The 25,832-nt window shown below is 51.6% G+C and overlaps 11 protein-coding genes across 11 annotated transcripts; 8 read left to right on the top strand and 3 right to left on the bottom strand.

Annotated features, from left to right (window-relative positions):
• Positions 1–258: 258 nt before the first annotated feature.
• Z518_07113 (uncharacterized protein) lies at positions 259–2,295 on the bottom strand (the record flags this gene model as incomplete). Its single annotated transcript, XM_013415242.1, has 1 exon — positions 259–2,295. The coding sequence occupies one exon, from the start codon at positions 2,293–2,295 to the stop codon at positions 259–261; it is 2,037 nt and encodes a 678-aa protein (XP_013270696.1).
• Positions 2,296–2,338: 43 nt separating this feature from the next.
• Z518_07112 (uncharacterized protein) lies at positions 2,339–2,908 on the bottom strand (the record flags this gene model as incomplete). Its single annotated transcript, XM_013415241.1, has 2 exons — positions 2,339–2,663; positions 2,718–2,908. 2 exons carry the CDS (start codon positions 2,906–2,908, stop codon positions 2,339–2,341), a joined length of 516 nt encoding a protein of 171 aa, XP_013270695.1.
• A 2,746-nt stretch (positions 2,909–5,654) lies between these two features.
• On the top strand, positions 5,655–7,373 carry Z518_07111 (uncharacterized protein; the record flags this gene model as incomplete). The annotated part of the gene is made up of 1 exon (XM_013415240.1): positions 5,655–7,373. The coding sequence occupies one exon, from the start codon at positions 5,655–5,657 to the stop codon at positions 7,371–7,373; it is 1,719 nt and encodes a 572-aa protein (XP_013270694.1).
• A 2,520-nt stretch (positions 7,374–9,893) lies between these two features.
• On the top strand, positions 9,894–10,513 carry Z518_07110 (uncharacterized protein; the record flags this gene model as incomplete). Its single annotated transcript, XM_013415239.1, has 2 exons — positions 9,894–10,157; positions 10,214–10,513. The coding sequence occupies 2 exons, from the start codon at positions 9,894–9,896 to the stop codon at positions 10,511–10,513; spliced, it is 564 nt and encodes a 187-aa protein (XP_013270693.1).
• A 1,511-nt stretch (positions 10,514–12,024) lies between these two features.
• Positions 12,025–12,981, top strand: Z518_07109 (uncharacterized protein; the record flags this gene model as incomplete). Its single annotated transcript, XM_013415238.1, has 1 exon — positions 12,025–12,981. One exon carries the CDS (start codon positions 12,025–12,027, stop codon positions 12,979–12,981), a length of 957 nt encoding a protein of 318 aa, XP_013270692.1.
• Positions 12,982–13,583: 602 nt separating this feature from the next.
• On the top strand, positions 13,584–14,399 carry Z518_07108 (uncharacterized protein; the record flags this gene model as incomplete). The annotated part of the gene is made up of 1 exon (XM_013415237.1): positions 13,584–14,399. One exon carries the CDS (start codon positions 13,584–13,586, stop codon positions 14,397–14,399), a length of 816 nt encoding a protein of 271 aa, XP_013270691.1.
• Positions 14,400–16,130: 1,731 nt separating this feature from the next.
• Positions 16,131–17,260, bottom strand: Z518_07107 (uncharacterized protein; the record flags this gene model as incomplete). The annotated part of the gene is made up of 2 exons (XM_013415236.1): positions 16,131–16,262; positions 16,385–17,260. 2 exons carry the CDS (start codon positions 17,258–17,260, stop codon positions 16,131–16,133), a joined length of 1,008 nt encoding a protein of 335 aa, XP_013270690.1.
• A 550-nt stretch (positions 17,261–17,810) lies between these two features.
• Z518_07106 (uncharacterized protein) lies at positions 17,811–19,402 on the top strand (the record flags this gene model as incomplete). Its single annotated transcript, XM_013415235.1, has 5 exons — positions 17,811–17,843; positions 17,894–18,461; positions 18,511–18,939; positions 18,996–19,199; positions 19,248–19,402. The coding sequence occupies 5 exons, from the start codon at positions 17,811–17,813 to the stop codon at positions 19,400–19,402; spliced, it is 1,389 nt and encodes a 462-aa protein (XP_013270689.1).
• A 300-nt stretch (positions 19,403–19,702) lies between these two features.
• Positions 19,703–21,287, top strand: Z518_07105 (uncharacterized protein; the record flags this gene model as incomplete). The annotated part of the gene is made up of 2 exons (XM_013415234.1): positions 19,703–20,777; positions 20,830–21,287. The coding sequence occupies 2 exons, from the start codon at positions 19,703–19,705 to the stop codon at positions 21,285–21,287; spliced, it is 1,533 nt and encodes a 510-aa protein (XP_013270688.1).
• A 461-nt stretch (positions 21,288–21,748) lies between these two features.
• Z518_07104 (uncharacterized protein) lies at positions 21,749–23,083 on the top strand (the record flags this gene model as incomplete). Its single annotated transcript, XM_013415233.1, has 1 exon — positions 21,749–23,083. The coding sequence occupies one exon, from the start codon at positions 21,749–21,751 to the stop codon at positions 23,081–23,083; it is 1,335 nt and encodes a 444-aa protein (XP_013270687.1).
• A 1,387-nt stretch (positions 23,084–24,470) lies between these two features.
• On the top strand, positions 24,471–25,607 carry Z518_07103 (uncharacterized protein; the record flags this gene model as incomplete). The annotated part of the gene is made up of 2 exons (XM_013415232.1): positions 24,471–24,861; positions 24,934–25,607. The coding sequence occupies 2 exons, from the start codon at positions 24,471–24,473 to the stop codon at positions 25,605–25,607; spliced, it is 1,065 nt and encodes a 354-aa protein (XP_013270686.1).
• Positions 25,608–25,832: the final 225 nt, after the last annotated feature.

Here is a 25,832-nt window from a genome sequence, read left to right as displayed (position 1 = left end):
ACGAATATGAGAGAAGGATCTTTATTTCAAGAGCGCCGTTCTCCGAAGACATCCATGCATCTTTGTGTATGGAACAACCGCCTACACATCATCAATCTCTGTGTCCTTGAAGGCTGCCTCCCTGTCAGAACGTGCCACCTTTTCTGTCCCAGGTTCGAAGAGATGCGAGTTGCCATAGAATGGTGAAAGCGCACGCCGCAGGCCTTGCACCGAAGTTGGCTAACAGATGATCTTGCTTAGATCAGCCACTCACGCTCACTACCAAAAACGACATGGGAGCCCAATGAAAGAGGCACGATCCCATACATCTAGGTTACCGAAATAATATTCTGCGATCCGTTCCCGAAGGACGTGTTTCCATGAACCTCCCGGACGACCACAGCGGCAATATGGTTTGATCATTCTATTGTCGAAAAGTGGCATTGATATCTCCTCTCCCGTTTTTAGGCCGGCCAAGACCGCGTCCAAGTCAAAGTAAGAAGATATCCAGGGATCAGCCTCGTTGATTCTTCGGTAGGTGAGTAATTCCGTTTGGACGGCTGCCCAGACATGACCGATGTCGCTGCGTTTGTAGTACTCCGGAAAATAGTCGCATTCCTCGCCACATGCGCTACGAAAGTTATCATCCTCACAACCCGAGTTCGAATCATGGCTAAAGGAGTCTTCAGTGAGATCTCCCAGAGAATCTTGGGAGAAATCGATGACGGAATTGTCGAATGATGGCTCCCTTCGGCGCGATCGGGCCACAATAGGCTCGTAAGGGCGGAGAATGTGACAGAATATCTGCCAGCCTCGTCGCAACTCGGCGGACCATCCGTTGATGATCTTAGACGGCAATCTTTCAGCAAGATCAACGGGCCTCAGATCTTCATGAGTACAGCGGGTACCGTCGTCGATACCCAGGAGCAAGTCGATAGAGACAGTAGCCCTTGCCTGCGGGTCCATTCTGTTTGCTAACATACACAACAAAACAGCGATCATGCCGAAAAGGTCTTCACCCTCACACCCACTTCGAGCCAATTGAAAAGTGGTTAGGACGAGAACATGTAACGGTGAGAGTTGCAAAGACAGACCGCAACTGAAGCATCGTCTCACAAACAGTCCACTTGATCGCCCAAGGAGACCACAAAAGCCCAAGGAATCAATGCAGTGGCAAACAGCTAGAACGGAAGTATGGCAGAATTTGTGTTTCCAGCTGAGCGGGACTTTGGTCTTTCCAGACTGCAAAAGAGCCCGAAAGCATGGTGAATCAGCATCCCAGCGCCCGCACAAATCAACTTCGATCCCCGCGAAGCTCGAATCCCGTGTTAAAGTCTCATCTAGGATATCCGGTGAGCTGTTCGAATGACCTTTCAAAATGGTCAACATCAAATTGTCAAGGACTGTGTGGCCGTGGTCGTTGGTATAGAAAGTGTTCAGTCTGGGGAGCGATGAACACAGATGATCAAGGATATTGCAGCAGGCCGACCCGCCGTCAAGGTAACTGGTGGCTATGTGTAATGGGTACACCGTTTTGATATCAATGCCTGCGTCTGCGACTTTCCGCAACATCTGTTCCAAAAGAGGCTCATTTCTGGCCATAATACTGAACGAAAACGACTCTAGTAAGAGCTCGTGGGGTGACCTCTCGACAGCCTTGACGATTTGTGACATCGCTAGGGGTAGTCTGTTTGTTGCAATATTGCTGAAATCGTTGTTTTCGAGGGCATTTCGTAGCCGCTCTTCCAGCGGCGGTTGTTCCCATGTCGGTGGCCATTCAGAACCTGAGTTACCGACTTCGTCATAGACAGATTCGTATGGTTCTTCTACAACATGAATAGACCACCGACAAAGTTGTGATGGCATTCGAATCTCCGATGGAACGTCTTCGTGAGCGCCCGTCTCCACAGGCGAGCGGGCTAACAGGGCCGGCGATGCTGGAGAAGGGCGGTGGCAGGAGCTTTCATAGGCGTCGAAGTTTAGGTTGTCCCTAGTCCAGTCACGAGGTCCTTTGCCCCAGTGTTTAGACGTCATGAACGCAAACACCCAGAATTGGTATAGCCAGGTCGACATTGTGGCTTTCTCTGCATCGTTCATGGTCTTTGCGAGATCATCAAACCTACCATGCAAGAAAAGACGAACCCGGTCCAATGCCATGGTCTCCGCCACAGCAGCTGAAAGCGGTGAGGGCTCATCATGCGGAGAGGCCACTTGCGAGGGGGAATTGCCAGTCAGTGAGGGTGTCCGAATGACGACGCCGTCTGGAGTCGAGATGGGAAAGCCAAACGGGGGTGTGTATTTAGGAGATTGGGACATTCTAAATTTGCTGGCAGCTAATGGCATGTTCCAGTTGAGAAATCTATGGCTCATCAGCATAGTTCTTGTCGAAGGACAGTGGTCGCCACGACATTTTGTTACCAAAGGGAAGGAAGCGTCCGAAGACTTGGGACTGGTGTTCAACGAGACGAGAAGAACTATCCAAAATGGTGTACTCCTGTCTCGCATTGGCTTTGGCTTGTCGTTTGAGCCTCTTGCCATCGACCTTCCGGCCAGCGACCACTGCAGAGGTCGATTTTCCTTGCATAGCTCTTGCCTGCGCCCGGTGTAGAATGTGATTCTTTGTAAGTGAGGAGACGCTCTTGGTCCAGCCCCACTGCTTAAAATGATACCGGTAGGATGGTTCGCTGAGTTCAAGCAAGGTCAGCTGGCAACGACAAGCCTCCTTGGGACATACCCACTTTGCACTAAATCCATGTTGCTCCTTCATGATCCTCGCTATATCTTTGACCTTGTGAGTGTGGAACAAAGGCTCGAGAAGGTCCTTCAGCAGCGCCCACTTTTTGTCATGGGGGACGCCTGCCAGCAAAGCCGCCCGCGATTGCGGTTGAATGGAGCGGCTTTCTCGGTCCAAATTCATGGGCATGTCCATTCGGGGAGTGGACTGTGAAGTACAGCCTAGCAAATCTTTCGGCGTCACGGAGGTGATCAGAGGGGGAAAGATGGAATGGAAGCACAGAAGGGATGCGAGTTATTGATAGACTACCAGTCGGAGATGGAGAGATTGCATGTTATAAAAAGGAGGAAGAAAGATAGAAAGGGGGTGTGGGAAGACGGTAAGGCTGAGAACATTGGGAGACGAGGAACCGAGGAAATGAGGAGTGCGTGCAGCGCAGTATAAGACAAATCATTGATAACGGCCAGCAGGAAGTTACCGGCAGGCGGTGAGCAGCAGAAACGCGCGTCATGTGGACGAAAAGGGGTTGCCTCATGCCAAAAGGCTGCCGTCACTAATGCATTTTGCAGTGCAGCAAGAGACACGAAGTGTGAGGTCAAAACAGGCAACGATGCCAAGAGGGACAAATGCACACTAGCCAATAGAGTTAATATCTAACATTGCTTCCTTCTTTTAGATCCACCCTTGCCTTTAAACTACCTAAGATCCTGAATCCTCGTGTCCGCGAAAATAATACCAACCAGTGCAGGCCTTCCAGGTCAATCAAGCTGGCTTGTTGACCCAATTTGGACCTCTGAGTGTCAAAGTCGACATGATAGTAGCTCTTGTCGGAGGAGATCCACCTTCTGTTAACCCGCCTTTGTAGATCATGTACCCCTTCAGAGGATGTCCCAACCGGCTTCCATCAACATTCGTTCCCAAGGATCAGTATTGTGCTATGCTGTGGCTCCTCGCCAAGCGAAACAAAATCACACCGTCCAATCAGACATCCTGACCTCCCAGTCCATTCCAACCTAGAGGGTTTTCGTCGAGGATTAAGCTACCTGGATGGGCTGACTCCTTTCATTTCTGGCACTTATCAACCCGATGACAGTGCCCTGATGAATTCAATTAAGAGAATTTCGACGAACGCCCGATATCAAGGCATTTGAGACGTATGGTTCGAGCTAGGTGTGGGACGAGTATAAAGTCGACAAATCCTTTCCTCCATCGATCTCTTCCTTTTGGTTTTCTCGTCCTGGCCACAAGTATTCATTTTGACAATTAGTACCTTCTTACCTCTTGCTTCTTGACTTTCCATTCTCCATCTTGAATTTTTTAGGCCTTGCCCATGGCATCCCCGAAAGCGAAGACATCCTCGCCTGCAAGCATCCAGCCCCCTGTATATGAGTCTCATGGCCTAGTATCCTTCGCAAGCTGCTGACAAGGCTTGTAGGCCCATAAGCAGAATACTCCGGCACTGTTGTGGGACCCAGGAAAGATATCCAACTCCCCTCGCTCGTGCGCCTACCACGATCCCCTCATTCGTCTGGCATTGCCAGACAAACAACCTCGTCACTCCGGGGTCATGGATAGATTTCTGCTGGAAGGTCCTGCTGATCAATCAGCCATCTTCAATCGCCCCGACAATGGCATGTTGTCCATCTCCAAGGGGTGCACTTGTCTGAGCAAGGTTGAGAAAAGGGTCGCCCGTCTCTGATTCTATGCCTCGACCATCGGGTGGGTTATGACCGTTCTCACCTCATCGGCATCTTGCTGGCCAGGATGCCGGCCGTCGGGTGTAATGACGGAGTCGACGCGGTGTGCTCGGTGATCTTCATGGTGATAGGAGGATTTATGAGGTCAATCGCGTTCTCTAAATAGAGTCTTTTAGATCACGGTCATTGCAAACATTTTTCTCCCTTCCAATATAATGCTCCCTTATTTTCTCCGATGGGTACCGGCTGACGCTTGCTTCACCCTCTTTACACATACTCGAGGTCCTATGGCCAGCGCTATAGGGTTGGAATGCACCCATTCATTCAAAGAGCCAACGGCCCCGTCCCTATTTCCGAAGGGGGTAATATCTGCTCATCACAATGCTGGCTCGTGGAAGCAAATCTGTTAATGAGGAGCACAAGGTTAGCGTTCTTAGCATGGAGGGAAGAGCACAGACAAAAGCGGCGGCATTTACCGCTCAAGGCGGCGGGAGATTTCCCTACGCCTTGCGTAAAATTGTATCTCATGGTTCCTTGAAGATCTCCGGCTTCAGTAAACCTGATATTCCTGCAGTGTGTCGGTTGTATGTGCGCCAAGGGCCCCTACAGTTCACAGTAGACGCTTCTCCAGGACTTTTTTTTTTTTTTTTTTTTTGGACAACTCAGATTGTCATATCTGGGACGAGAAGGGGAAGGAAAGGAGCAAGGGAATACCGCAATGGCAAAGGTTGACTGAAGCAGTCGTTATGATCTATCTGTGTCTTCTTCTTAAACGGATGCTCTAGTGGGCTAGTCCCAACTAGGCCTAGCATTACACGTGACAACTTGCCCCCCCTTGTGAAAATGGCTGTCCTCAGCTACTGCGTCATAATTCTATATTTTACCAGACCGTGTCGTCGTAATATTGGTAGAATTGATTGCTTTTTTTCGGAATGACTCCACTTTCATGTTGCCCCCAATCAGAAGCGTTGCCGTCGCCTACAACCCCTGACCCCAGCTGTCGATCATGGAATGACGTTAAAAGCCTCTCTCCTGGCCTTCTAGAGAGTTCCAACCTTCTCATCCACCATCGAATCCATCACCCCGCGTTTCGACATCCTGGCGTCCGATCATTGTCAGAGCGAGAGTCTCCCTTCCATGGGGAGATTCATCGCTTCCAATTCTCCTTTGTTACCTTGCTTCTGCCCTCTATGTGATGGTCGAAATTGAATTTTACGCGTTGAATTCTTCGACTTTCCGGCATCATGGCTGACATACCCAATTCCACCGAAGATCAACAAGCAGCACGCGTGATATCGAGACACCTACCGTCGGGATATACGGCCGGTCTAGATGGGGAGACCGACGGACAAGATGCCCCCGGTGAATCGGCGGAGCCCGAAGCAGAATCATCTCTAAAACTCCACGGGGGAGACATACACCGGGACCTGTACAAAATTCACCGGCGAGGAAAACTACAACAACGTGCCGCCACATTCTCTCACCCCAACGAGCCGTCCCCTGCGTTTGCCAACAATCTATCGGTAGCTGAGCAATTGGCTCCTGGAGGATTTCGGCGAGAATTTGTTCAAAAGAAACACGGCCGTTTCAACCCGGCGGTTATCCCCATAACCAAGAACTTTGTCGAATTTCTTTCTCTCTATGGAAGCTTTGCGGGAGAAGACCTTCAGGATTCAGAAGATGAATCGGCACTGGAGGATCTCGAAGATGAGGAAGGCCGCCCCGCCACGGAAACCAGGCCGCTTCTGGGCCCAGGGCGGTCGAGAGCCGGCGTGAAAAAGGGAGATGCGAGCATGAGCAAAACCTTCTTCACCCTGCTCAAGGCTTTCATTGGAACGGGTATCATGTTCTTACCCAAGGCATTCAACAATGGCGGCATCTTGTTCTCCTCGATCACGCTGCTGACGGTTTCCATCGTCACCACGATCGCATTCCACCTTCTGTTGCAGTGTCGGCAAGCGCATGGGAAGAACGGTTATGGCGAACTTGGTGAAGCCATTGGTGGTTGGCGAATGAGAGCGATCATTCTCGGATCGGTCACCATCTCACAGCTGGGATTTGTGTGTGCGGGTACCGTCTTCGTGGCTCAAAACCTGTACTCGGCTCTGGACGCCGTCAGTCAAGGCGGGAATCCCTTGTCCGCCAACATTTTGATTGCATTGCAGTTGGTGGTCCTGATTCCACTCGCTTTCATCCGAAATATCTCCAAACTGGGTCCGGCGGCATTGGTAGCCGATATCTTCATTCTCCTGGGAATCAGCTACATCTTCTACTACGACATTGCCAGTCTGGCCCACCATGGGATTGATGACACGGTTCAATTGTTCAATCCTCAGCAGTATACCCTGACGATCGGGGCCGCCATCTTCACCTTTGAGGGTATCGGTCTCATCCTCCCGATTCAATCATCCATGAAACACCCGGAGAAATTCGAACCGCTTCTCTGGGTCATCATGCTCATCATCACCATCATCTTCACGTCGGTGGGGGTCCTGTGTTACGCCACCTTCGGCGCCGCCACCAAGATCGAAGTCATATCCAACTTCCCTCAAGACAATAAATTCGTCAATGCCGTGCAGTTTCTGTATGCCCTGGCCGTAATGGCTGGTACGCCCGTGCAACTCTTCCCCGCGCTGCGGATCCTAGAGGGGAAAATCTTCGGTCGTCGCTCCGGCAAAATCAACACTTTCACCAAATGGAAGAAGAACGGATTTCGAACCGTTCTTATGGCTCTGTGTGCCTTGGTCTCCATCTTGGGCGCCAGCAACCTGGACCGATTCGTGGCATTGATCGGATCATTCGCTTGCGTGCCCCTGGTGTACATTTATCCCCCCTGGCTGCATTACAAAGGCGTCGCGCGATCCAAATGGGCCAAGGGAGGCGATATGGCATTGATGATATTGGGAATAGTGTGCATGGTCTACACGACCTGCATCACTCTTGTCACCAGCTTTATCCAGTGAACGAAGTGAAATGGCACGTCGGAATGGGAAGGTCTCGGTTCGGTATCTTGTCGACATTGGAGCGAAATGATCCACATCACCGGATGCGCTTTTTGGGGTCCAGGACATGGCGGGCAGAAAAAGAAGAACTGTAGAGATGAGAACTTGGGAGAGCAGATCCGAGATTGCGAGTTTGAAGATCGACGTGGATCACTTGCACACGCCGTCAACAAGCGCCATGATACGAAATGAAAAGAGTTTGGGCCGATCACGCCGCTATACTGAACCCGACTGTGCCCAAAGGATTTTCCTCGTCTTGATTTCCTTCCTGCCAGCCTCACTGGCTGCAAATTCTGAATAGTAGGACCCTATTTGGTCGATCAGAGGCCTTACAAGCAGTTAGCGAGAACGTGATGACTTTCCTAACAGAGCGCTTCTTTGTGTGACTCAACGTCCTCCCGGCTCGTCTCTTTGGCCCACCATCATCGAATCCTTCGCGCCCCAATGAGTTCGGGCCCGTATTGAAATTGGTCACCTTCCCACCAATGACCCAGCTACGCGGATCTGAATGTTGCAAACTCAACTTGTCGGGTATTCTATGGTTTGAACGGCCCCAGCGGCCTCCTCGTAGATTCCGCCATCGAGAAGACAAAAGAATCCGTTTCTAGGTGTCACGCCGGTTACAATAAAGCATGACCATACTCATTGAGCGAGCTCATGTCGACTTTTCTTTCCCCACGATAACGTGGAACAGCTCCAGCTGTCCTCACAGAAACGGTAATTGGTCTGAGATCGTTCTTGGAGTTAGCGCTGAGTGGCTGGCTACGGAAAGCAAACGGCCCGAATGGGATCGGTTAGCAGTGTGGATTCCAACAGGGTAGACGAATGGGACTCCGCCTTGAACGAAGGGCAAAGAACGTGGTGCAATCATCACCGTTCACGCCGCTGTGGAAATCGATTCCTTGTAATGGGAGCAGGTGTGATCCCAGACTGCCTTTCCCCATCATCAAACCCCATTCCCACTTTCCGATGGAGTCGATCCAGCGAATCAGGAGACGACAGTCGGACAGTTTCAGATGACTGAACCTTCATCTGAGGCAAGTGGCGCCAGACACGGAGAGGTCTTGATTCCACGTACAGGCATAGGTTTCAATATGATTCACCGCACATGGATATCAGTTGTACCCTGCCTTCTCACGGTGATGAACCACGACCGTGAAAGGGCAAGGCACCTAGACCTGAGAATCATCATTAGATCATGAGGGCTCATCGACCTGGACAAGAGAACGGGTCGCATGTCAGCCCAGCCTCGGCCCGGGGGTGCCACAACCACCAGCGGAAAATCTGGCCATATTCCCACAGGATCATCTTGGTAATCTTCTTTTTGCTAGAAACAAATACGAACCTAGACCAGTTGCCAATGACAAGATCAATCATCACACAAAATCCCCTCACTCATCAGACGAATACGAGGGAATCGAAACCAATCAGAATCGTCGAAAGAGGGGGGGAATATCCCTCCTTAGGTACGATTTTTCTGCGAGGCGGCTCACTCAAATGAAAGTTCTCCATCTTTCAGCCTCATTTGGTAAGTTGATCGGGCCTCAAGGGCCAAAACATGTAAACCTAAACCCTAAGATACTTGTCCCCCTGCATTTGCCAAGGGGCTCGTCCAGGGTCACCGTTTTCTGTTTAGGGAGCTCCGTGGGACCAAAAGGAGTCTAAGACGGTCTAAAAGATGGACAAATTTATGATTCTGCATATCATTCGTTGGGCTCGGTTATCATGCCCGGAGATGCCAACTCCTTCTAATTTCGCCTCCTCAACCGTTGTCTCACGTGGTCCAGACAAACCGCCCCCAAACAAGCTCAAACTGGCCCTCTCCCCTAGTCTCCAGCAGGATCTGCTATTCGGCTGCCTTCCGATCCGGCGACATCAACGGGGCCTGAAAAGTTGCAAGCTTTCTCATCGCACCCATGATTCAGGGTTATACTCGGGGATGGGCTCCACCAGGAAATTGCAAACCTGGGGGTAATCCCATTCCACTCGGCAGCCTTGCCAACTGATCTCGGTGGCAAGGTTTCGACCATCTCTAGCTGCTTCGACTTTTTCCTTCTGCGGTCACATCACGGGAGTTGTGGCAGCTGAATCCACCGACGTCCACCGACATCCGGCCAGATACCACCAACAGCAGCGACCAGAAACTTCGTGCGGGCGTTCCAACGTGGCTTAGAACAAGACGACGGGACAAGGCCCGGTACCTTGCAGAGGCGGCTTCTTGCAAACAAGCTTAGTTTATGCCAATAATTCTTTTTTGCCGCCAGTCCAGACTGGGGCTGGGAATACGAAAACGTCTGGAACTGTCACCAGAACTCAAACGGTCTGCCTGACACCAAGAGATGTCTTTCACGTCACTTATCTTCGCGACCATCTCTCCTTTCTGCCAAACTCACTCCAGTCACTCGTTACATATCTCTGCCGACCTCCTCCACTCGTTCAACGCCAGCTCCGAAAAGCTCACCAACGCGACTCATCAGCAAGATGAAGTTCCTCAGTGTCCTCGCACCGTTGGCTTTGGCCTCGACGGCCGCTGCCATGCCCCGTTGGAGAGATTGGCATGGAGCTGGTCCCAAATGCCCGGAGAGCACCTGCCTCACTCAAGTCGATGCCGAAGACATTGTCTCCAAGTTTGCCTCTGTCCTCGATCACCCCGATGTTGCCGCTTCCAATAGCACTGCTCAAGCCTTGATCGCCGATGGTTTCTTCGAGAAATCCGACTCCATCAACATGCTTGCCGGTCACCCCGTACGTCAAATCTCTTGATCCCCCAGATCCCAACACTCCAAGCTAATTTGACATAGATTGGCGCCGTCACCTTCTCTGGTAAAGCATCCTACATCCAAGGTGTCCTCCTCGCTCCCTCCATCACTGGTATTGAGACAATGAAGGTCATGGTCGCCGGCTGTACCAACGTCCTGTGGTACTGGAAGTTCACGGGCATTGGCACCAAGCAACTCCCCATCAACGGATTCAACTTGTTCGAAATCACTCCGGAGAAGCAGATCGCCGACATGTATGTGGAATTCAACAACATCGCCTGGGGTATCGATACGGGCTTGACCGTCTACAGCCGCAACGGTACCGAATTGCCCTTGGCATAAACGGATTTGTCTGTCCCGGAAGATCTTTTAGGGGATGGGGTTGGGGAAAAGGAAAAATATAAGGCGTCCGATGAAGATCACGGCAGCAATTTTTTTTTTTCTCCTTTTTTAATGAGCACTCACAGTACCTACCTTTACGATTCTCATCCTTGGAAATAGGTGCTAGTCATTTCCACATTGGTGTATCTCTATGTCGATGTGACAGGTATATCCCGGTCTTCAACTTTGGCGAATATGCTTCAGGAACCCCAGAGATATAAACAGTGGTAGAGCTTCAGATGGTTCATCCATCATCCAAATGTGCAACTAGGCAATCCTATTCTTTTCTTCTGGCAGCTTCAAAGTGCCCGGTTTCCTTTCTTGTGCCAATTGTTATTTGATTTGCCGTCCAGCTGGCTTCATCTGATGTCATTGAGTGTTTAAAATTGACTTGACGTGATAAGTCGTCGATGTGGCATAGAAGAGATACGAGCGGGCAGAGATGACTGCTGTGTCGGCGTAACGAGGACTGATGTCGAGTGGGTGGTGACATTACCTTTATATATTCCAACTTCACACCGTCATCAAACAGGTCATTCATTGGTCGACTACCTATGAACGAACGAACCAGCCACGTACTCTCCTCTTTCTTTTTGACGAAGCCTCATATCATTGTGTCCATATTGGTGAAACCTAATCTCAGTGATCGAGTGTCACATTGACGAAGCTTCTGGGTCAAGCTCATATTCGCCATGAAAGCCCGTGATGAGGAAAAATTCGGCTGCGAAGCTCAGGCTTGGTGGACCCACTTGACAGGGGTGATGTTAGCCTGTGCTCAACGAACCACGAGAGCTCTGCCAAAGCCAGCGATTGCCGAACTCCATTTTCACCGGGCTTCCATCTCCATCGACCGCCTTACCAAAGAAGGGGAACAAGGAGTCCACTCCTCTCCCAGTGCTAGAACACCGCTCTAGGCAAGGGGAACGGCAGGTCATCCCCATAATATGGGCGTTATCTCGGTCCGTACGGTAAACTGCAGATACAATGACGAGGACGGAGTTAAGAAAAATACTCTCGAACGTTTCTTTCGTCCTGGCGCCCAGCAGCCCATCATGTGCCCTGGCCCCTTCCTATACCGGATTTCTCGCAGGGTTTCCCCCGAGACGGTATAGCGCGTGGGACTAAACCATACAAACAGCCGGCACGCGTAGGTATACTAACTCAATAGATTCTCGACCTCAAGGGTCTGAAGCCTCGTCAAGCGTCTTCTCACTGGCTAGAAGAGCCAGGTAGAGTTCACTGATTTTCATAATGACGGCATTAAGACAGTTCTGTCCCGTCCTTTCCAAGCGGCTGTTCGGAGTTATCCATCTGGCTGCGCAGGCGGCAGGTGGGTATATATATTCCTATTTGAATGGACCTGTTTGCTTCCTGAACTTCACATCTCATCGTTGTGCACCCGCTGAATATCCTCTTTGATACCTTCAACCGTACATCATTTGTCGGAGTCTGTACTGGGCCTTCCCGCCCCAATGGGTTTCCTATGGTCCCAACTCTTCGTCAGGTTACCATACCCCACGAAATCTTTCGCCGGGCAGACCATCATCGTGACAGGGTCCAATGTCGGCCTGGGGAAAGAAGCAGCCCGTCATCTTGCTCGTCTAGGAGCCTCGAAAGTGATCCTCGCCGTCCGCAACACCGCGGCCGGAGAAGAAGCCAAACAGGACATTGAGAAGACCACACGATGCGCCCCATCCGTGATCGAAGTCTGGCCTCTCGATCTCATGTCCTTCGACTCAGTCAAAGCCTTGGCGACTCGTGCGTCAAACCTCCCTCGTATTGACGTCCTGCTCGAAAATGCCGGCATGGCAGCTATCGACTTCAAACTTGCCGAAGGTCACGAACGCTCCATCACCGTCAACGTCATCAGTACATTCCTCCTCGCATTCCTGTTGCTACCCAAGCTCAAAGCCACGGCCAAAGAATACAAGATCGAACCCCGCATCACCATCGTTTCCAGCGGAGCCCACGGCCACACCACATTCCTCGAAAGGACGGCCCCCAATGTATTTGAGCTCATTAGGGACCCGTCCAAGGCCAACATGAGGGATCGATACCCGTTGAGCAAACTGCTCCAATTGCTGACTATTCATACCATCCCTCCCCGGCTCGCCGGCTCCGGGGTGATTCTCAACTACGTTAACCCGGGCCTTTGTCATTCGAAACTCTCGCGTGACGCGCCCATCATGATGGAAATCTTCAAGTTCTTCCTCGCGCGCTCGACCGAGGCGGGCAGTCGGACGTTGGTGGCAGCTGCCGGGGCCGGGCCAGAGTCGCAGGGCAAATATATAGATGACGCGAAGATCGATGATGGGGCGTTGTCGCCCTTTGTCCGGAGTGAGGAGGGCAAGGAGACAGCGGAGAAGATTTGGAATGAGTTGAGGGAGATTTTGGAGAAGATCCAACCGGGGGTCACGAAGAATATTTGAGTGTGTTGTCTGTCACAATAATGTTGTTTGATTGTGTTGGGTGTTTGCGATATGAGTATCGTTCATCTATTCCCTCCAATAAAACCTGGCAACTCACCTCTATGATAGATGGACCTCGTTTTGATCATTGAACTCAATTGAGACACCCGTTCTGATTATCAGGAATGCCATCAGTAATCTCAGGACATGACTGGTTGCAACTCCGACGTCGGGGAAGGAAAGATATCGTCTGTCGGCCAAATCCGACCCAAGATATATCAACCTTTCTGCCAAATCTCGAACGCCAAACGATGTTAGGATTCGACACAATAAAGACGGCAAAGCCTTCCGCAGAGCGTAGATGACCAAGCCCTGGTTGTTACCCTTCCCCTTCCAAGAAAAAACATACGAATGGAGCGATGCTGGTCTTAAAAGAACACGATGTCCTAACACTGCTCTCCCATCTCACTCGACCAGAATGTCTTCGCCTCCTACATAGTCTGCATGACATCCTACGCTCCTACACCCAAAGCAAAACCTCTGGTGCCACAGCACCAGTCCAACCAATCCACCAACCCGAGCGCCATGTCATCACCACGTCCCTAGGGAACACAACGCTCTTCATGCCATGCTCCATTACTACGACCACAGCAATGAAAGTCGTCACCATCAGTTCGGATGGATTGAAAGGCTGCATTAACGTCTTCTCCCCGGTCGGCGAATTACTGGGCATCCTGAACGCCCAGGAAGTCACGGCCTTCCGCACCGCGCTGGCCGTCATGATCCCCTTCGTACGCCATGCGGGCCCGAAATCTAACATCGTGATCTTCGGCGCCGGACGCCAAGCCGAGCAGCACATCAAACTAGCTCTTCTTCTCACCGACGACGTGAAAAGCGTCACCGCCATAAACCGCAATGCGCCACGACGGCTGGAGTCACTCTTCGCTACTCTCCGGGGAAAGTACCCTGGCATCGCGTTCAATTTGCTTCTCAGGACAGCAGAAGACTTTGACACACGCCTTCAAGCACGACTTGCCGAGTCGGATGTGATATTTGGCTGTACCCCGGCGACGGTACCCCATTTCCCTCACAGTTACTTGACCAACAAGAGGAGATTCATTGGACTGATAGGCTCGTATAAACCGGCGATGCAGGAAGTGGATTCGGAGACGATACTTTCTGGTGAGGGGCGGCGCATATACGTGGACACGAAGGAAGGATGTTTAGGGGAAGCGGGAGAGTTGATTAGGGCGAAGGTGACGGAGGAGCAACTGGTCGAGATTGGCGAGCTGGATGTAATTAGTGAAGAGTCGTTGGGAGGGCAAGGGAATTTGATTTTCAAATGTGTCGGGTTGGGGATTATGGATCTGGTCATGGCAAAGGAGTTGATTGAGATGGCGAGGGAGAAAGGAGCAGGGTTGACTGTTGAGGATTTTTAATGTATACCGCCACATTACAGTAATGTCCCATGAATGTGAACCACAAGGAGAAGCGGCCTCCTGAGGAGGACTGAGGTCTCTATCAACGTGAGGCTGAGTTGTGGCGGTGTGGCAGCTTTGTCCTTAGTGAGGCCTCCCAACAACGAAGTATGACGGATGCATACTAATAAGCGTCCTGGAGTCCTAGTCAACTTTACGCAGGCACCACGCCGCGGTCTCACAGAGCCCCAGCTTCTCGTCTTATGTGAATAAGAGTCTACCCTCTCCCTTGAAGCCTGATCCACTGGAGAGCCTGAACAGGTGATTGAACGAGAAACCCGAGAAGCTCGGATGAGTCAGACTCGAGTCCTCTGGACTGTGTCCTGTTGGTTTGAGAGAATTGAATCTATCTGAGTGAGGCGCAAGCCACGAAAGCTGCGGTTCACGTGACTAGGCTAAATCCAACGGGGTGTGAAAATGTGTGTTCAAGACGAACAATTGTGGCCGTTTTAAAGGCGCCGTCCTTGGCGTCTTGGCCAGAATCACAGGGGAATGCCAACACGTCCCTCCTAAAGTGCAGGCTACCATCCTGCCCAAGCGCCATTCAACCAGGCGAATACTGGATAGCACAGGCCGACGACGGTACGATCGTCCAATCATAATTCAGGTCCTTGACTTCTCTCAGTGTTGGGCGAAACTAACATCCGTAAGATTTCTACTGTGTTGCATGCTGTGAGAAGATCGCAGATCTGTCTCGCGCCGAGGTTTTCGACTGTATCAATCCTGTGACCCGACGAACTTTTGCTTTACGTGGCCTCAAAGTCAATAATATCCTCGTGGCAATTATCTCTACGATGGAGGCGCGGAAACGCTAGTGCTGGAATGGAAGTGTTACGCCCTAGCAGGTATACTACTTAAAGGTCCAGAACGCTGCTATGGAATAGCAGGATTCTCTATTTTTGTTTTGGGTTGTTGTGGGGTGGGAGGGGGGAGGTTGCGCCAGAGCATCGGGACCTTTCTTGACAGGAAAGCTCAATCTGTTGAGGAGGACAGGCTCTTTAATTTTCAAGTTTGAACGGGTGGACAACCTCCCACGGCATGAAGAACTCTTACTGTGCACCACACTTGCTCCATTCGAGAGTGACGGCGCAGGGACACGGAAGAGTGAAATCTCTTCGATGAATATCTACCTAACGACGATGAAGAAGACAAATTCAAGGCCATCGCCAGCTTTCTGCTGTTCTAATGCCAGACTTTCAAAGTACATTTTTAGGATTCGGAGAATGAGCCGTCACCAATTATCTCGATCGGAGGTCGGTGAATAGATGGCAAAATCAGACGTGGTTAGTACGAGGCTCTATTAGGCATATCGATTCGTTGAGAGGCAAGGAGAAGAAAAGGGAGAAAACTGGATCGAGACAAGTATCGCCGGGATATGCAATAGCCATTCAAATTTCTGTATATCGGCCAATGCTGCCAACTCCGTATATCATGACAAAGTATATCTAAGGATGAACAGAATCCAAGTAATTCTGTGGTACAAACACCTGGCTGCATCCTGGTGCTAATATGTGGATGCGCTCCCGCGTCCTGGAGACGTGTTGGGACCTCTTGTTGTCCGGATTGGACGATGGTGATTACAGCATATAGGACTCGGGGGTCGCAATTTTCCGAGTATGACGACAGGTCAAGCAAGAAGGGGACTGGCATCTATCATGCGCGTTTGGCCACTGCTTCGCAGTCTCTCCTCCTTTAGATTCCATCGTCAAAAGTGTAATCCTTTGCCCACCGCGTGTCCCAGGGGCGGGATTGATTGACAAACCTCAAATCTGTGCCTAGGCGGATTTTGTTCTCTGGATCATGGTTAATTGTTGAGGCGTGGATCTATCCCACCACAAAGTATTAGCAAAAGGCACCACATACCCACGGACGACTCAGGTCGATACAGAAGAAAGAAAGGAAAGGCAAGGTAACAGTATGGGATGACATGGGACGTGTACACTTACCGCATATGCATTATGAAGCACCACATCGCCCGCCTCATACTCGGTCACCAACCATCGTCGGCCGTGCTGTCTTGCAAACTCTGCAGGTCCATCCGCAAGTAATCCACCATCCATCATATTCTTGTTGAACGCGCTCTTCGCCTCTTCGTCGGAAAGACCCGAGGCCTTCGCCTTGGCGGTAAAGGACTCCTCGATCTCGGCACCCAACGTATGTCCCCGTTCAAGATAGATCAAACCTCCGCCTTGTCTGGAGATATCGCCCATCGGCACCCACGCCGTGACTGCCGTATCTTCTCCACATCGGAGGAAGATCTGGTCATAGTGCACGCCAATGGCCTTGTTACCTGGCGTATTATTTCGGAGAAGCGTACGTCTGATGGCCAACGTGTCGTCGCCCCAACCTGTTAATTGGGAAATATAGTTTCGCAACGCGGGATGTTTGCAAAAGTCCTCTTTGTACCAGGGTTCCGTGTGTGCTTTGAGCGCCAAGTCGACAAACATGCTGGCAATCTCCGGGTGAGGGCCGGTAGGTCGGCCATTGGCGTCCGCAAATCCGGCCCCGATACCGGGGAAATCGAGTTTGTCCTTGGAAGAGTCAAAGATGCCGTCGACGGGGCTGGTGCCGGGTCTTAAAACGCCACTGGGGGAGAGAAGGCGGAAATATTCTTCTCGGGCTTTGAGGACGTCGGCACGAGGGAGCAGGCCTTTGACGAAGAGGTAGCCGTCTTCTTCGTATCGGCGGCGTGCTTCTTCGATGGGAGTATCCAGTGTCGTGGATCTCAGGTCCGTGTATTGCTCGGGTGTCAATGGGCCGTCGTTCACGAAAAGCTTCTCCCCCGATGGGTATTGAGGTTCAGGCGATTCGGCGTGAGGCATTTTGAATTCGCTTGATATGTTGTCTATTTGAAAATCCAGCAGAGTTTTAAAAAGACCAATATCGAGTTCGACGATGAAATAGAAATGCAATAAAGAGAAGAATCAATACCGAATCCTCCAGGACAGTGAACACCCCACCCCCATCCAGGATCCTCTACAGAGGGAGTCGGAGTCGGCTGCGTATGCGTCAGACTTTTTGATCGACATCGGAAGATGCCCGATCGGTCGGATAGCATCCGAAAGAGGGAATCTTTCCCCGCTCTGTCCCAAGAGAAACCTCGAAAGGGGCAATAAAAGCCCGTGTCGTCTTCCCTCCCATACTGTCGCCTTTCTCCTCCACAATATGTCCTGCCAGTCTTGTCGGGAGAAACATGCCAAATGTGATGTGTCATTTACCCTTTTTGTGGTCATGTCACCTGGAGCTGATTTACATTAGGTGACGAGCAATATCCCAGATGTGGACGATGTCAAAAAGGGAATCGGGAATGCGTCCGAACGCCAAGGAGGCAGTACGGAAGTAGAAATGCATGGAAAGCCGTCACGTTAGGGCATGTGCAAACTTGGGTCTCGGTCCCACCGAGAGGTAGGTGGTGTTGACTCGTCGAAATTGTGAAGAGTCATTAATTGATAAAGGTACCAGTGGATTTCGTGGATGAGACTCCGTCTTTGCGGAGCCACCGTTCGACGGCGGACGATGCACGGCTTGGTGCAAGTCAGTCGAATTTTCCGGATCAAGTTCATGCCATCAGCCCTCCAAAGAACGCAGAAATATCTCCCGAGATCACAGAAACGACGTCGGTGACGGAGGGGCCACCACCCGCGCAGCCACCAGAAATACCCGATGGTGGTCTTCCCCGAAGAAATCATTCTTGCTCACCATTCGCGACGAGAGAGGGCGCGGAATTGATGAGATATTTCATCGACCATTGTTCATGTTTCTTCGATTTTAGCGACATCCATCGACATTTCACATATGATGTCCCGCTCCGAGCTCGTGGGAACGCCATGTTGGCCAATGCCATGCTCGCACTGGCCGCGAGACATCGGAGTCGAACCAGAAACTGTGATCCATATATTGCCGACCGTTACTATCATGATTGTCTTCAATCATTGATTCCTCGACTGGGCGATAGCACGGCCGCAAGAGATGACGAGCTCTTAGCGGCTATCGTGATTTTGAGGCTTCTCGAAGAGATGGACGGTTGGCGCCGTGTGTCCCCCGATTGGCTCCTGGAACTAACCGGTCGCAGTCTCCATCGTCGGATCCGATCCTCAAGGACATTTGTTTGGTACTCAAGCCATTATCACAGCTTCCCGGTCTCAATCACCTTCACCAGTAACACCGTTGAGAAAAGCGTGTTACTGGGCCGCGTTTCGACAGGAGATCTTCATGTCGTTGACAATCCAAAGACCATTCAAACTGCGTCTGCCGGAGATGGCCCCCTCATCGCAATCTGGTGATGATTGGTCATGGACGCTGAGAGCGACATATCTCTGTGGCAAGGTTCAAGACTTTGTTTTCGGAGACGAAGTGGCCAATGTGGCCGAGTATCATCAACTGCTGGACGAAGTCGAAACCTGGAAAAGTCGGCGACCCGCCGGGTTTGAGCCGGTATATCAGCAAGCAGGTAGAAAGTCTGAGTCGTTTCCAGAAATTCGCCTGCACATGGACTGTCACGGTAAGTATTTGTCGTCGGCAAGATTTCCGGACGAGTCGACTGACAATATCATCAAGTGATGGGCTGGCAATACATACAAATGGCCCATTTGCTTCTGATTGTCCATCAGCCCTTGCCGAGAGTCGGACCCGCTCATCAACAGGCGTTGAAGGATATGCAGCAAGCTGCCAAAGAGGATGTGAGGAAATTGTGCGGAGTGGCTTTGTCGAATGTCCAGACGCCTCCAGCAAGCTTTGTCGCTTGCATGGCGATTGCATTATGTGAGTCTCCAGTCTTCCTGTCGTCGACTCTCATCATGACGGTCGTAGTTGGCGATCGATTTGAATCTCCAGCCGAACAAAAGCTGCTTCGAGATCTGCTCATTCACACCGAGAGTCGCAACGGCTGGCCGACTTCGGTCGCAAGAAAGCAGCTGGAAAAATGTTGGGATTGGTTGGAAGACAACCACCATCATCCCAAGTAACGTCGCGCCCCGCGAATCGTCGCCGAGAAACCTGGGGGAAACGACTCCCCGCAAGGCTGGCGGACTAGCCTTTTCAGAACAGAATTTGGTTAGAAAGCTCCGGCGATCGACCCTTTGCATGGCGGGGTTTCTCCAAACAAACATGCCCCTTTGTCGAATCCGCAGCGGAGAGTTACCATGATACCGACAATGGGTCCGTCTCAAGGGTACTAAAGGCCTCTCGGTCCCATGGGGATATCTTGTGCTCAACCAGGTCACCGTCTTGCACTGTCCCCGCAAGGCGGCAAATCCCCTTTCAGCATGTTCACCGTCAAGCAGACCAAACTCATTCGGCCACCATTCAACCGCAGTGCCGACGAACCTCGACCAGCCAATCTCGTCCATGTCTATCTCGTCACGGCGTTCGTCTCCATCGGTGCCCTTCTCTTTGGCTATGATCAAGGTGTCATGGGCGTGATAGTGGCCGATGAGCGATGGATCGACCTTATGAAGCCGGCAAATTCCTGGGTCACTGGTGCCGTCGTTTCCTTGTACGATGTTGGCTGCTTTGTCGGCGCCATGAGTATTGGATATCTCGCCGACCACTATGGAAGAGAACGAACGCTCTCCATAGCCAGCGTGGTCTTCATCGTCGGTGCCCTCATTCAATCCGCTTCGTATGATGTCCCCACCATCGCCGTGGGTCGCATCATCCTGGGATATGGTGTGGGTGCTTGTGCGGCCGGTGTGCCACTGTATGTATCCGAGATTGCCCCGGCGCAACTCCGTGGGAGAATCATCGGCATCGAGCAGATGATCCTGTGTTTAGGGGAACTCATTGCATTCTGGCTCGATTATGGCTTCGCATACCTGAAGACTCCAGACTGGTGGCGGATTCCTCTGGCCATCCAAATTGTCCCGGCGGCCATTCTCGCCATTGGTTGTTGGGTATGGGTGCCACCGAGTCCACGGTGGTTGGTGCAGCAAGATCGACACGCCTGTGCACGAGAAGTTCTGGCTCGATTTCATGGAGATCAAGTAGCTGAACAGGAAATGCAGGAAATTGCCGACAATGTCGCGCTCGAGAAAGCCGTCACGATGGCGTCGTGGGGAGATATGTTCCGCTGGCCCGTCCTCCGGGTGACCCTGCTGGGGACAGGCGTCCAATTCTTTCAACAGATTACCGGGACCAACTCGATTTTATATTACACGCCTGCTCTATACGAGAGGGGAGGGATCGACAGCGCGCACACTCGTAACCTCGCCACAGGAGGGGTGGGGATTGTACTTTTTATCTTCGCGTGGATTCCCATTTATGCCTTCGACAGGCTGGGTCGCAAAACCTGGCTCCAGATCGGGGTGATTGGCATGATGTGTGCCATGATTGGAATAACAGGTAAGCTGTTCACAGACCATCCGGTGTCGGTCGAAACTCATTCCCGCTTCAGTTCTTCAGTGGCACGCCGAAAAGTACCCTGGTGCAGCGGGGAATTATGCCATTATTGTCTTCCCATATCTCTTCTATATCTTCTTCAACATCAGTTGGGGCGTCGGTTCGTGGACATATGCGAGTGAAATCTTTCCGGTGACGTACAGAGCCAAGGGCAATGCACTATCGACGATGAGCTTGTGGGCCGGGTGTTATATTGTCGCCCAGGCCAGTCCTCCGATCGGCGACGCCATCGGATGGGGTCTGTACATCATCTATTCTGGAATTTGCGTCCTGGCATTCATCTTCGTACGGTATGCCATGGTCGAGACTCGAGGGCGCACCCTAGAAGAGATGAGTCGTTTGTTCGGCATCGAAGAGAAGCTTGTGGTTCGAAGTGGCATTGATCCGGCGGAGGCGTACGGGACAAAGAGCAAGGATGTTGTCCAAGAGCAGGTAGAGGAAGTCACCAAGTAAAATGAGTAGATGAGTGGAGAGTAGATCCAGAGAAGATCTGGAAATCTTTCAGAATTCAAGGCGGTCAATGAACGTTCATAAATTGCGGGGGGTAAGGGAAGAATCGGACGATCTTATGCACAGAAGTACAGGTGATGGTTACCCCCGAAAGGGCCCGAGCCACCCCCAAACTCGTAGGTACTCTCGGAGCCCCCTGAGGCTTTTCTTAAACACTCCACGTCGCCTGCTGTGACCATCGATGTCGTGATCGCAACATGAGATTATACCTTCAGACCATTCTCAGAACAACCACTGGACGACTATACGATCGCAGCTTTGTCGCATTTGTCATCATGGCGGTGATAAGTGATCCATCTGCCAGTTTCGCTCCCATATATACAAGTACGCTCAGGAACTTTGTCTCGCTCCGCATCCATTGACCATGCTCTCGCTGCCCGTAAACTCTAGAATATATCACACTCATGTCGGAGTCCAAGCCCAAGTCACTACACCTCACGGCATTCATGCGGCCAGTCAGCTTGCATACCAGTGCATGGCGATATCCAGGCGCCTATCCAGATGCCAACTTTAACTTCACTCATCTCAAATCCTTCATTCAGAAGCTGGAAGAGGCCAAATTTGACGCCTTCTTTATGGCCGATCACCTAGCTGTATTGAACATGCCGGTCGAAGCGCTGAAGCGAAGCCATACCGTGACGTCTTTCGAACCATTTACTCTCCTCTCGGCCTTGTCGGTCGTGACCGAGAAAATTGGTCTTGCGGCCACGGCATCCACCACGTACGACGAGCCATACCATATCGCCCGTCGCTTTGCCTCGCTGGATCATCTCAGCAACGGCCGAGCGGCCTGGAACATCGTCACGACCGGCAACCCAGAGTCCGCCAAAAATTTTGGCCGGGATGAGCATATGGAACACGGTGACCGCTACAGACGGGCCCGCGAATTTTATGATGTCGTCACTGGCTTGTGGGATAGCTTTGCAGATGATGCCTTTGTCCGCGATCAGCAGAGCGGCATCTACTTTGACCCAGAGAAAATGCACGTCCTAAACCACAAGGGCGACGATTTGAAGGTGCGGGGACCGTTGAACATCGCACGGCCCGTCCAGGGCTGGCCCGTCATCGTTCAAGCTGGACAATCCGAGCCAGGAAGGCAGTTGGCCGCGGAGACGGCTGAAGCTGTATTCTGCTCGCCACGAGACCTGGAGTCCGCAAAGGCCCTGTATACAGACATCAAAGGGCGGGCGACCGCCGCGGGGCGCCATCCCAATCATCTCAAGATTCTGCCGGCCGCCTTCATCGTCATCGGCGACACGGTCGAGGAAGCCAAATCGAAACGCCTGAAACTCGACAGCCTGGTCCACTACGATAGCGCCATTGCCTCTCTGTCGATCGCGCTGGGGACTGATACCTCCGGTTTCGACCCCGATGGCCCCTTGCCGGCGGATATACCTGAAACCAATGCGAGCAAAACCAGCCGTGATTCAGTCTTGAAGCTCGCCAAGGAGGAAAACCTGACAGTTCGACAGCTTGCCCAGCGTTATGGGGGCTATTCCGGCCTTGCTTTTGTTGGGACACCGGAGACGGTCGCCGACGACATGGGTACCTGGCTGGCCGAGGGGGCCGCTGATGGGTTTACCGTCACTTTCCCATTCCTGCCACAAGGGCTAGACGACGTTACCCAACGGCTCATACCAGAATTACAGCGCCGTGGTATCTTTCGTCGCGATTACGAAGGAACGACATTACGGGATCACTTTGGGCTCCCACGTCCAAAGAATCGCTTCTCCTCCTGAGAAAGTACCACCTTGCCACGTGCAAAGAAGGGCCTTCCGACGTAGGAACAGTTCCCCTAGTCTGTAATGAGCAATATAATCAGGCTTTTGATGGATTAAAGCAATCCTAGCCGATTCCGCTAGCGCATGGTACACTTTCGTCCGGCACAGAGAAGACCCAAGAAGCGAACGCTGATTGCAACCACGCCCAAGACTTTTTTAGTTTTCCATGTTTTGGTCATCTGTCATGGACCATCAATGCGTCAAATCCTCTCGTCATTGTAACCACTTTGTGCAGGTGCGGTAGAAGCTGCATGCGAAGTTCCTGAGTGCGCTCACGAAGCAAATGGCCGACTGACCTTGTTGTGGTCTCATGAACAGCCAAACCCGCAGATATTGATAGAATGTGGAGTCTAGAGAAGGAATGTGTTGTTGTTCTAAGCCAAATAGCCTCACGTGATGTTGCCAAGGCAACGCATCACGTGACTGGCCAACAGATATCAGGCTGGGCAATGGTAGTCAGCTTGTGCCGGAGATTGGGTCAGCCACCTGTGCGTTTAGGCACCCGGACGGAAGATGCCTGTAAGTGTCCTCCAAGAAGGCTCATGTAGATGTACAGAGTGCTCCATCTCAGCCCCTGAAACCCTAGAAAACTAGCAGCAGAGTAAGAGGATGCCATGGATACGCCCACAATGGGGTACCGACTATAGCCGCCCTCAAAGCACTCAATTTGATCCATTTGACAACAGAAAGGGAAAGATCTCGCAATCCTGGGCCGATGTACATCACGCTCACGAGAGCGGCGATTCGGTCTGATCTGATGTGATTGGTTCGGAAATTCCTCCTATTTGCTGGACGAGGGAGAGTAATATGAATGATAGACAGGATGGCAGCCAATGTCAACGTCAGTGATGCCTGACTAGAGTGTGACCCTCGGCCTCCTGAATAGATTTCTCCTTGATTGGGCAGGCCTAGCTAGGATAAAAGAAAGACTCGAGCCTCTCGTTGTAAGGATGAATGCAGGACTACTCTTTCAACTTCATCTTCCACTCTTAACCGCGTGCTCTCCACACGACAGCTCTTCAGCTGTTTCTCTTCTCCCTAGCATGTCGCGAGGCTGCGCCAGGCTCAGCTGGAGTCGACTCAAGGCGGCCCAATAGCTATTTCACCGACATTGAGAATGCGGGGGGGTTCGCATTGCGGCGACTACCGGTTTCCCTCTTTCGACAAATTTGGCCGAAGCTCGGGTATTGAAGTAATGTCAGTTAACATCGTTGCAGCTTCAAGTCCTGGAAAAGCGATAAGTAGGGGAAGAGTGGTTGCCGCAAAACATGAGGGGCCCTACATCTCTTCTCTTCTTTCACTTGATTCATTCAATCCCAGTCCACTCTGAATACTCTTGAACAGCATGGTTTCACTGTTAAGGCATTCCAGTGGCCTCTCACACACATCCGGAATACTCAACTTGTTGGGTTTCAAGAGTATCCGAACGTTCACATCTTCCCCCTCACCACACGCAGAACCGGTATCTATCCGCGCCAGCTTGACGGAGAGAACACAGGGTCAACTAAGTGAACAAAATCTCGAAATAGCGGTGCGTCAAGTACGACATGATGGCCTGGTCGTGGTGCAAAATGCTGTCGAGACAGACATTCTGGACAAGTTGAACACGAAAATGGTGGCTGATGCATTATACTTGCGATCCCGAGGGGAAAACAGCCCTTTCAACTACAACAAGGGGAACTTACAACAAGATGCGCCTCCCGTCAAGGAATTCTTCTATCCCGAGATTTTCCTAAGTAAGTCCCAGCAGTGTCTCACCCTCTCTTTTTCGTCGAGCTACTTATACAGATCACCATGTTCGCATTCAGATCCAATCGCCACTCAAATCACATCCGCCGTCCTGGGTCCTCGTCCCAAATTGACCTTCTGCTCCGGAAACTCGGCGATGCCGGCTACTGCGGACTCACCACCACAAAGACAACCAGTGCATTCTGACGCGGACTTCGCACACCCCGACCACCCCTTCGCACTGGTCGTGAACGTTCCCCTGATCGACATGAAGCCGGAAAACGGGTCCACTGAAGTCTGGCTCGGAACCCACCAGGATTTCGGAATCGAAGCGCAAGAAGGAGCGCACGGCGAGAGAGCCTCCGGGAGAATTCGTGCTGCACTTCTAGAGGAGAGATCCAAAACGAATCCGCCGACGCAGCCCTTCATTCCCAAAGGAAGCGTCATCGTTCGAGACCTGAGGCTCTGGCATGCTGGAATGCCGAATTATTCGGACGATGTGAGAATAATGCTGGCCATGAGTAAGAACGTGCCCTCTCCGTCCTTTGAACCCTTTTGCCAACGAGCCACAGTTCATTTTGCGCCTTGGTATCGGAATCCAATGAAGCTGGAACTGGCGGAAGAAATCAAACCCCTTGTAGGAGGCGTGAAGGATCTGGATGTCAGGGCCCACTTTGTCGGCGAGGATCAAGTGCTTGGGAGTTACCTCGACCGAGGCTTTGGAAATAGCTATGACTTTAGTCAAAGGCCATAAAGAAGCCTGTCTGGGGCAGAGTTTGGTTGAAAAGAGCAGTATCTCGTGTCATTTCAGCCACGAAATGTATCCTCATCACCGATCCGTTATAATCTGCCACAATGATGTCATCTGAATGCTTTCGTAATTGCCGATAGCACCATGTCTGTACCTCTGGTCTGACCAATGCCCTCGAGGACTTCGTCCCCTTGATTTATCTCCACTTTTCTGCGTTCTCTGCGCCTC

Source organism: Rhinocladiella mackenziei (assembly GCF_000835555.1).
Source record: "Rhinocladiella mackenziei CBS 650.93 unplaced genomic scaffold supercont1.5, whole genome shotgun sequence".
Lineage (NCBI taxonomy): Eukaryota > Fungi > Ascomycota > Eurotiomycetes > Chaetothyriales > Herpotrichiellaceae > Rhinocladiella > Rhinocladiella mackenziei.
The sequence above is the reverse complement of the archived record's forward strand: the minus strand, read 5'-3'. Positions and strand labels throughout refer to the sequence as shown.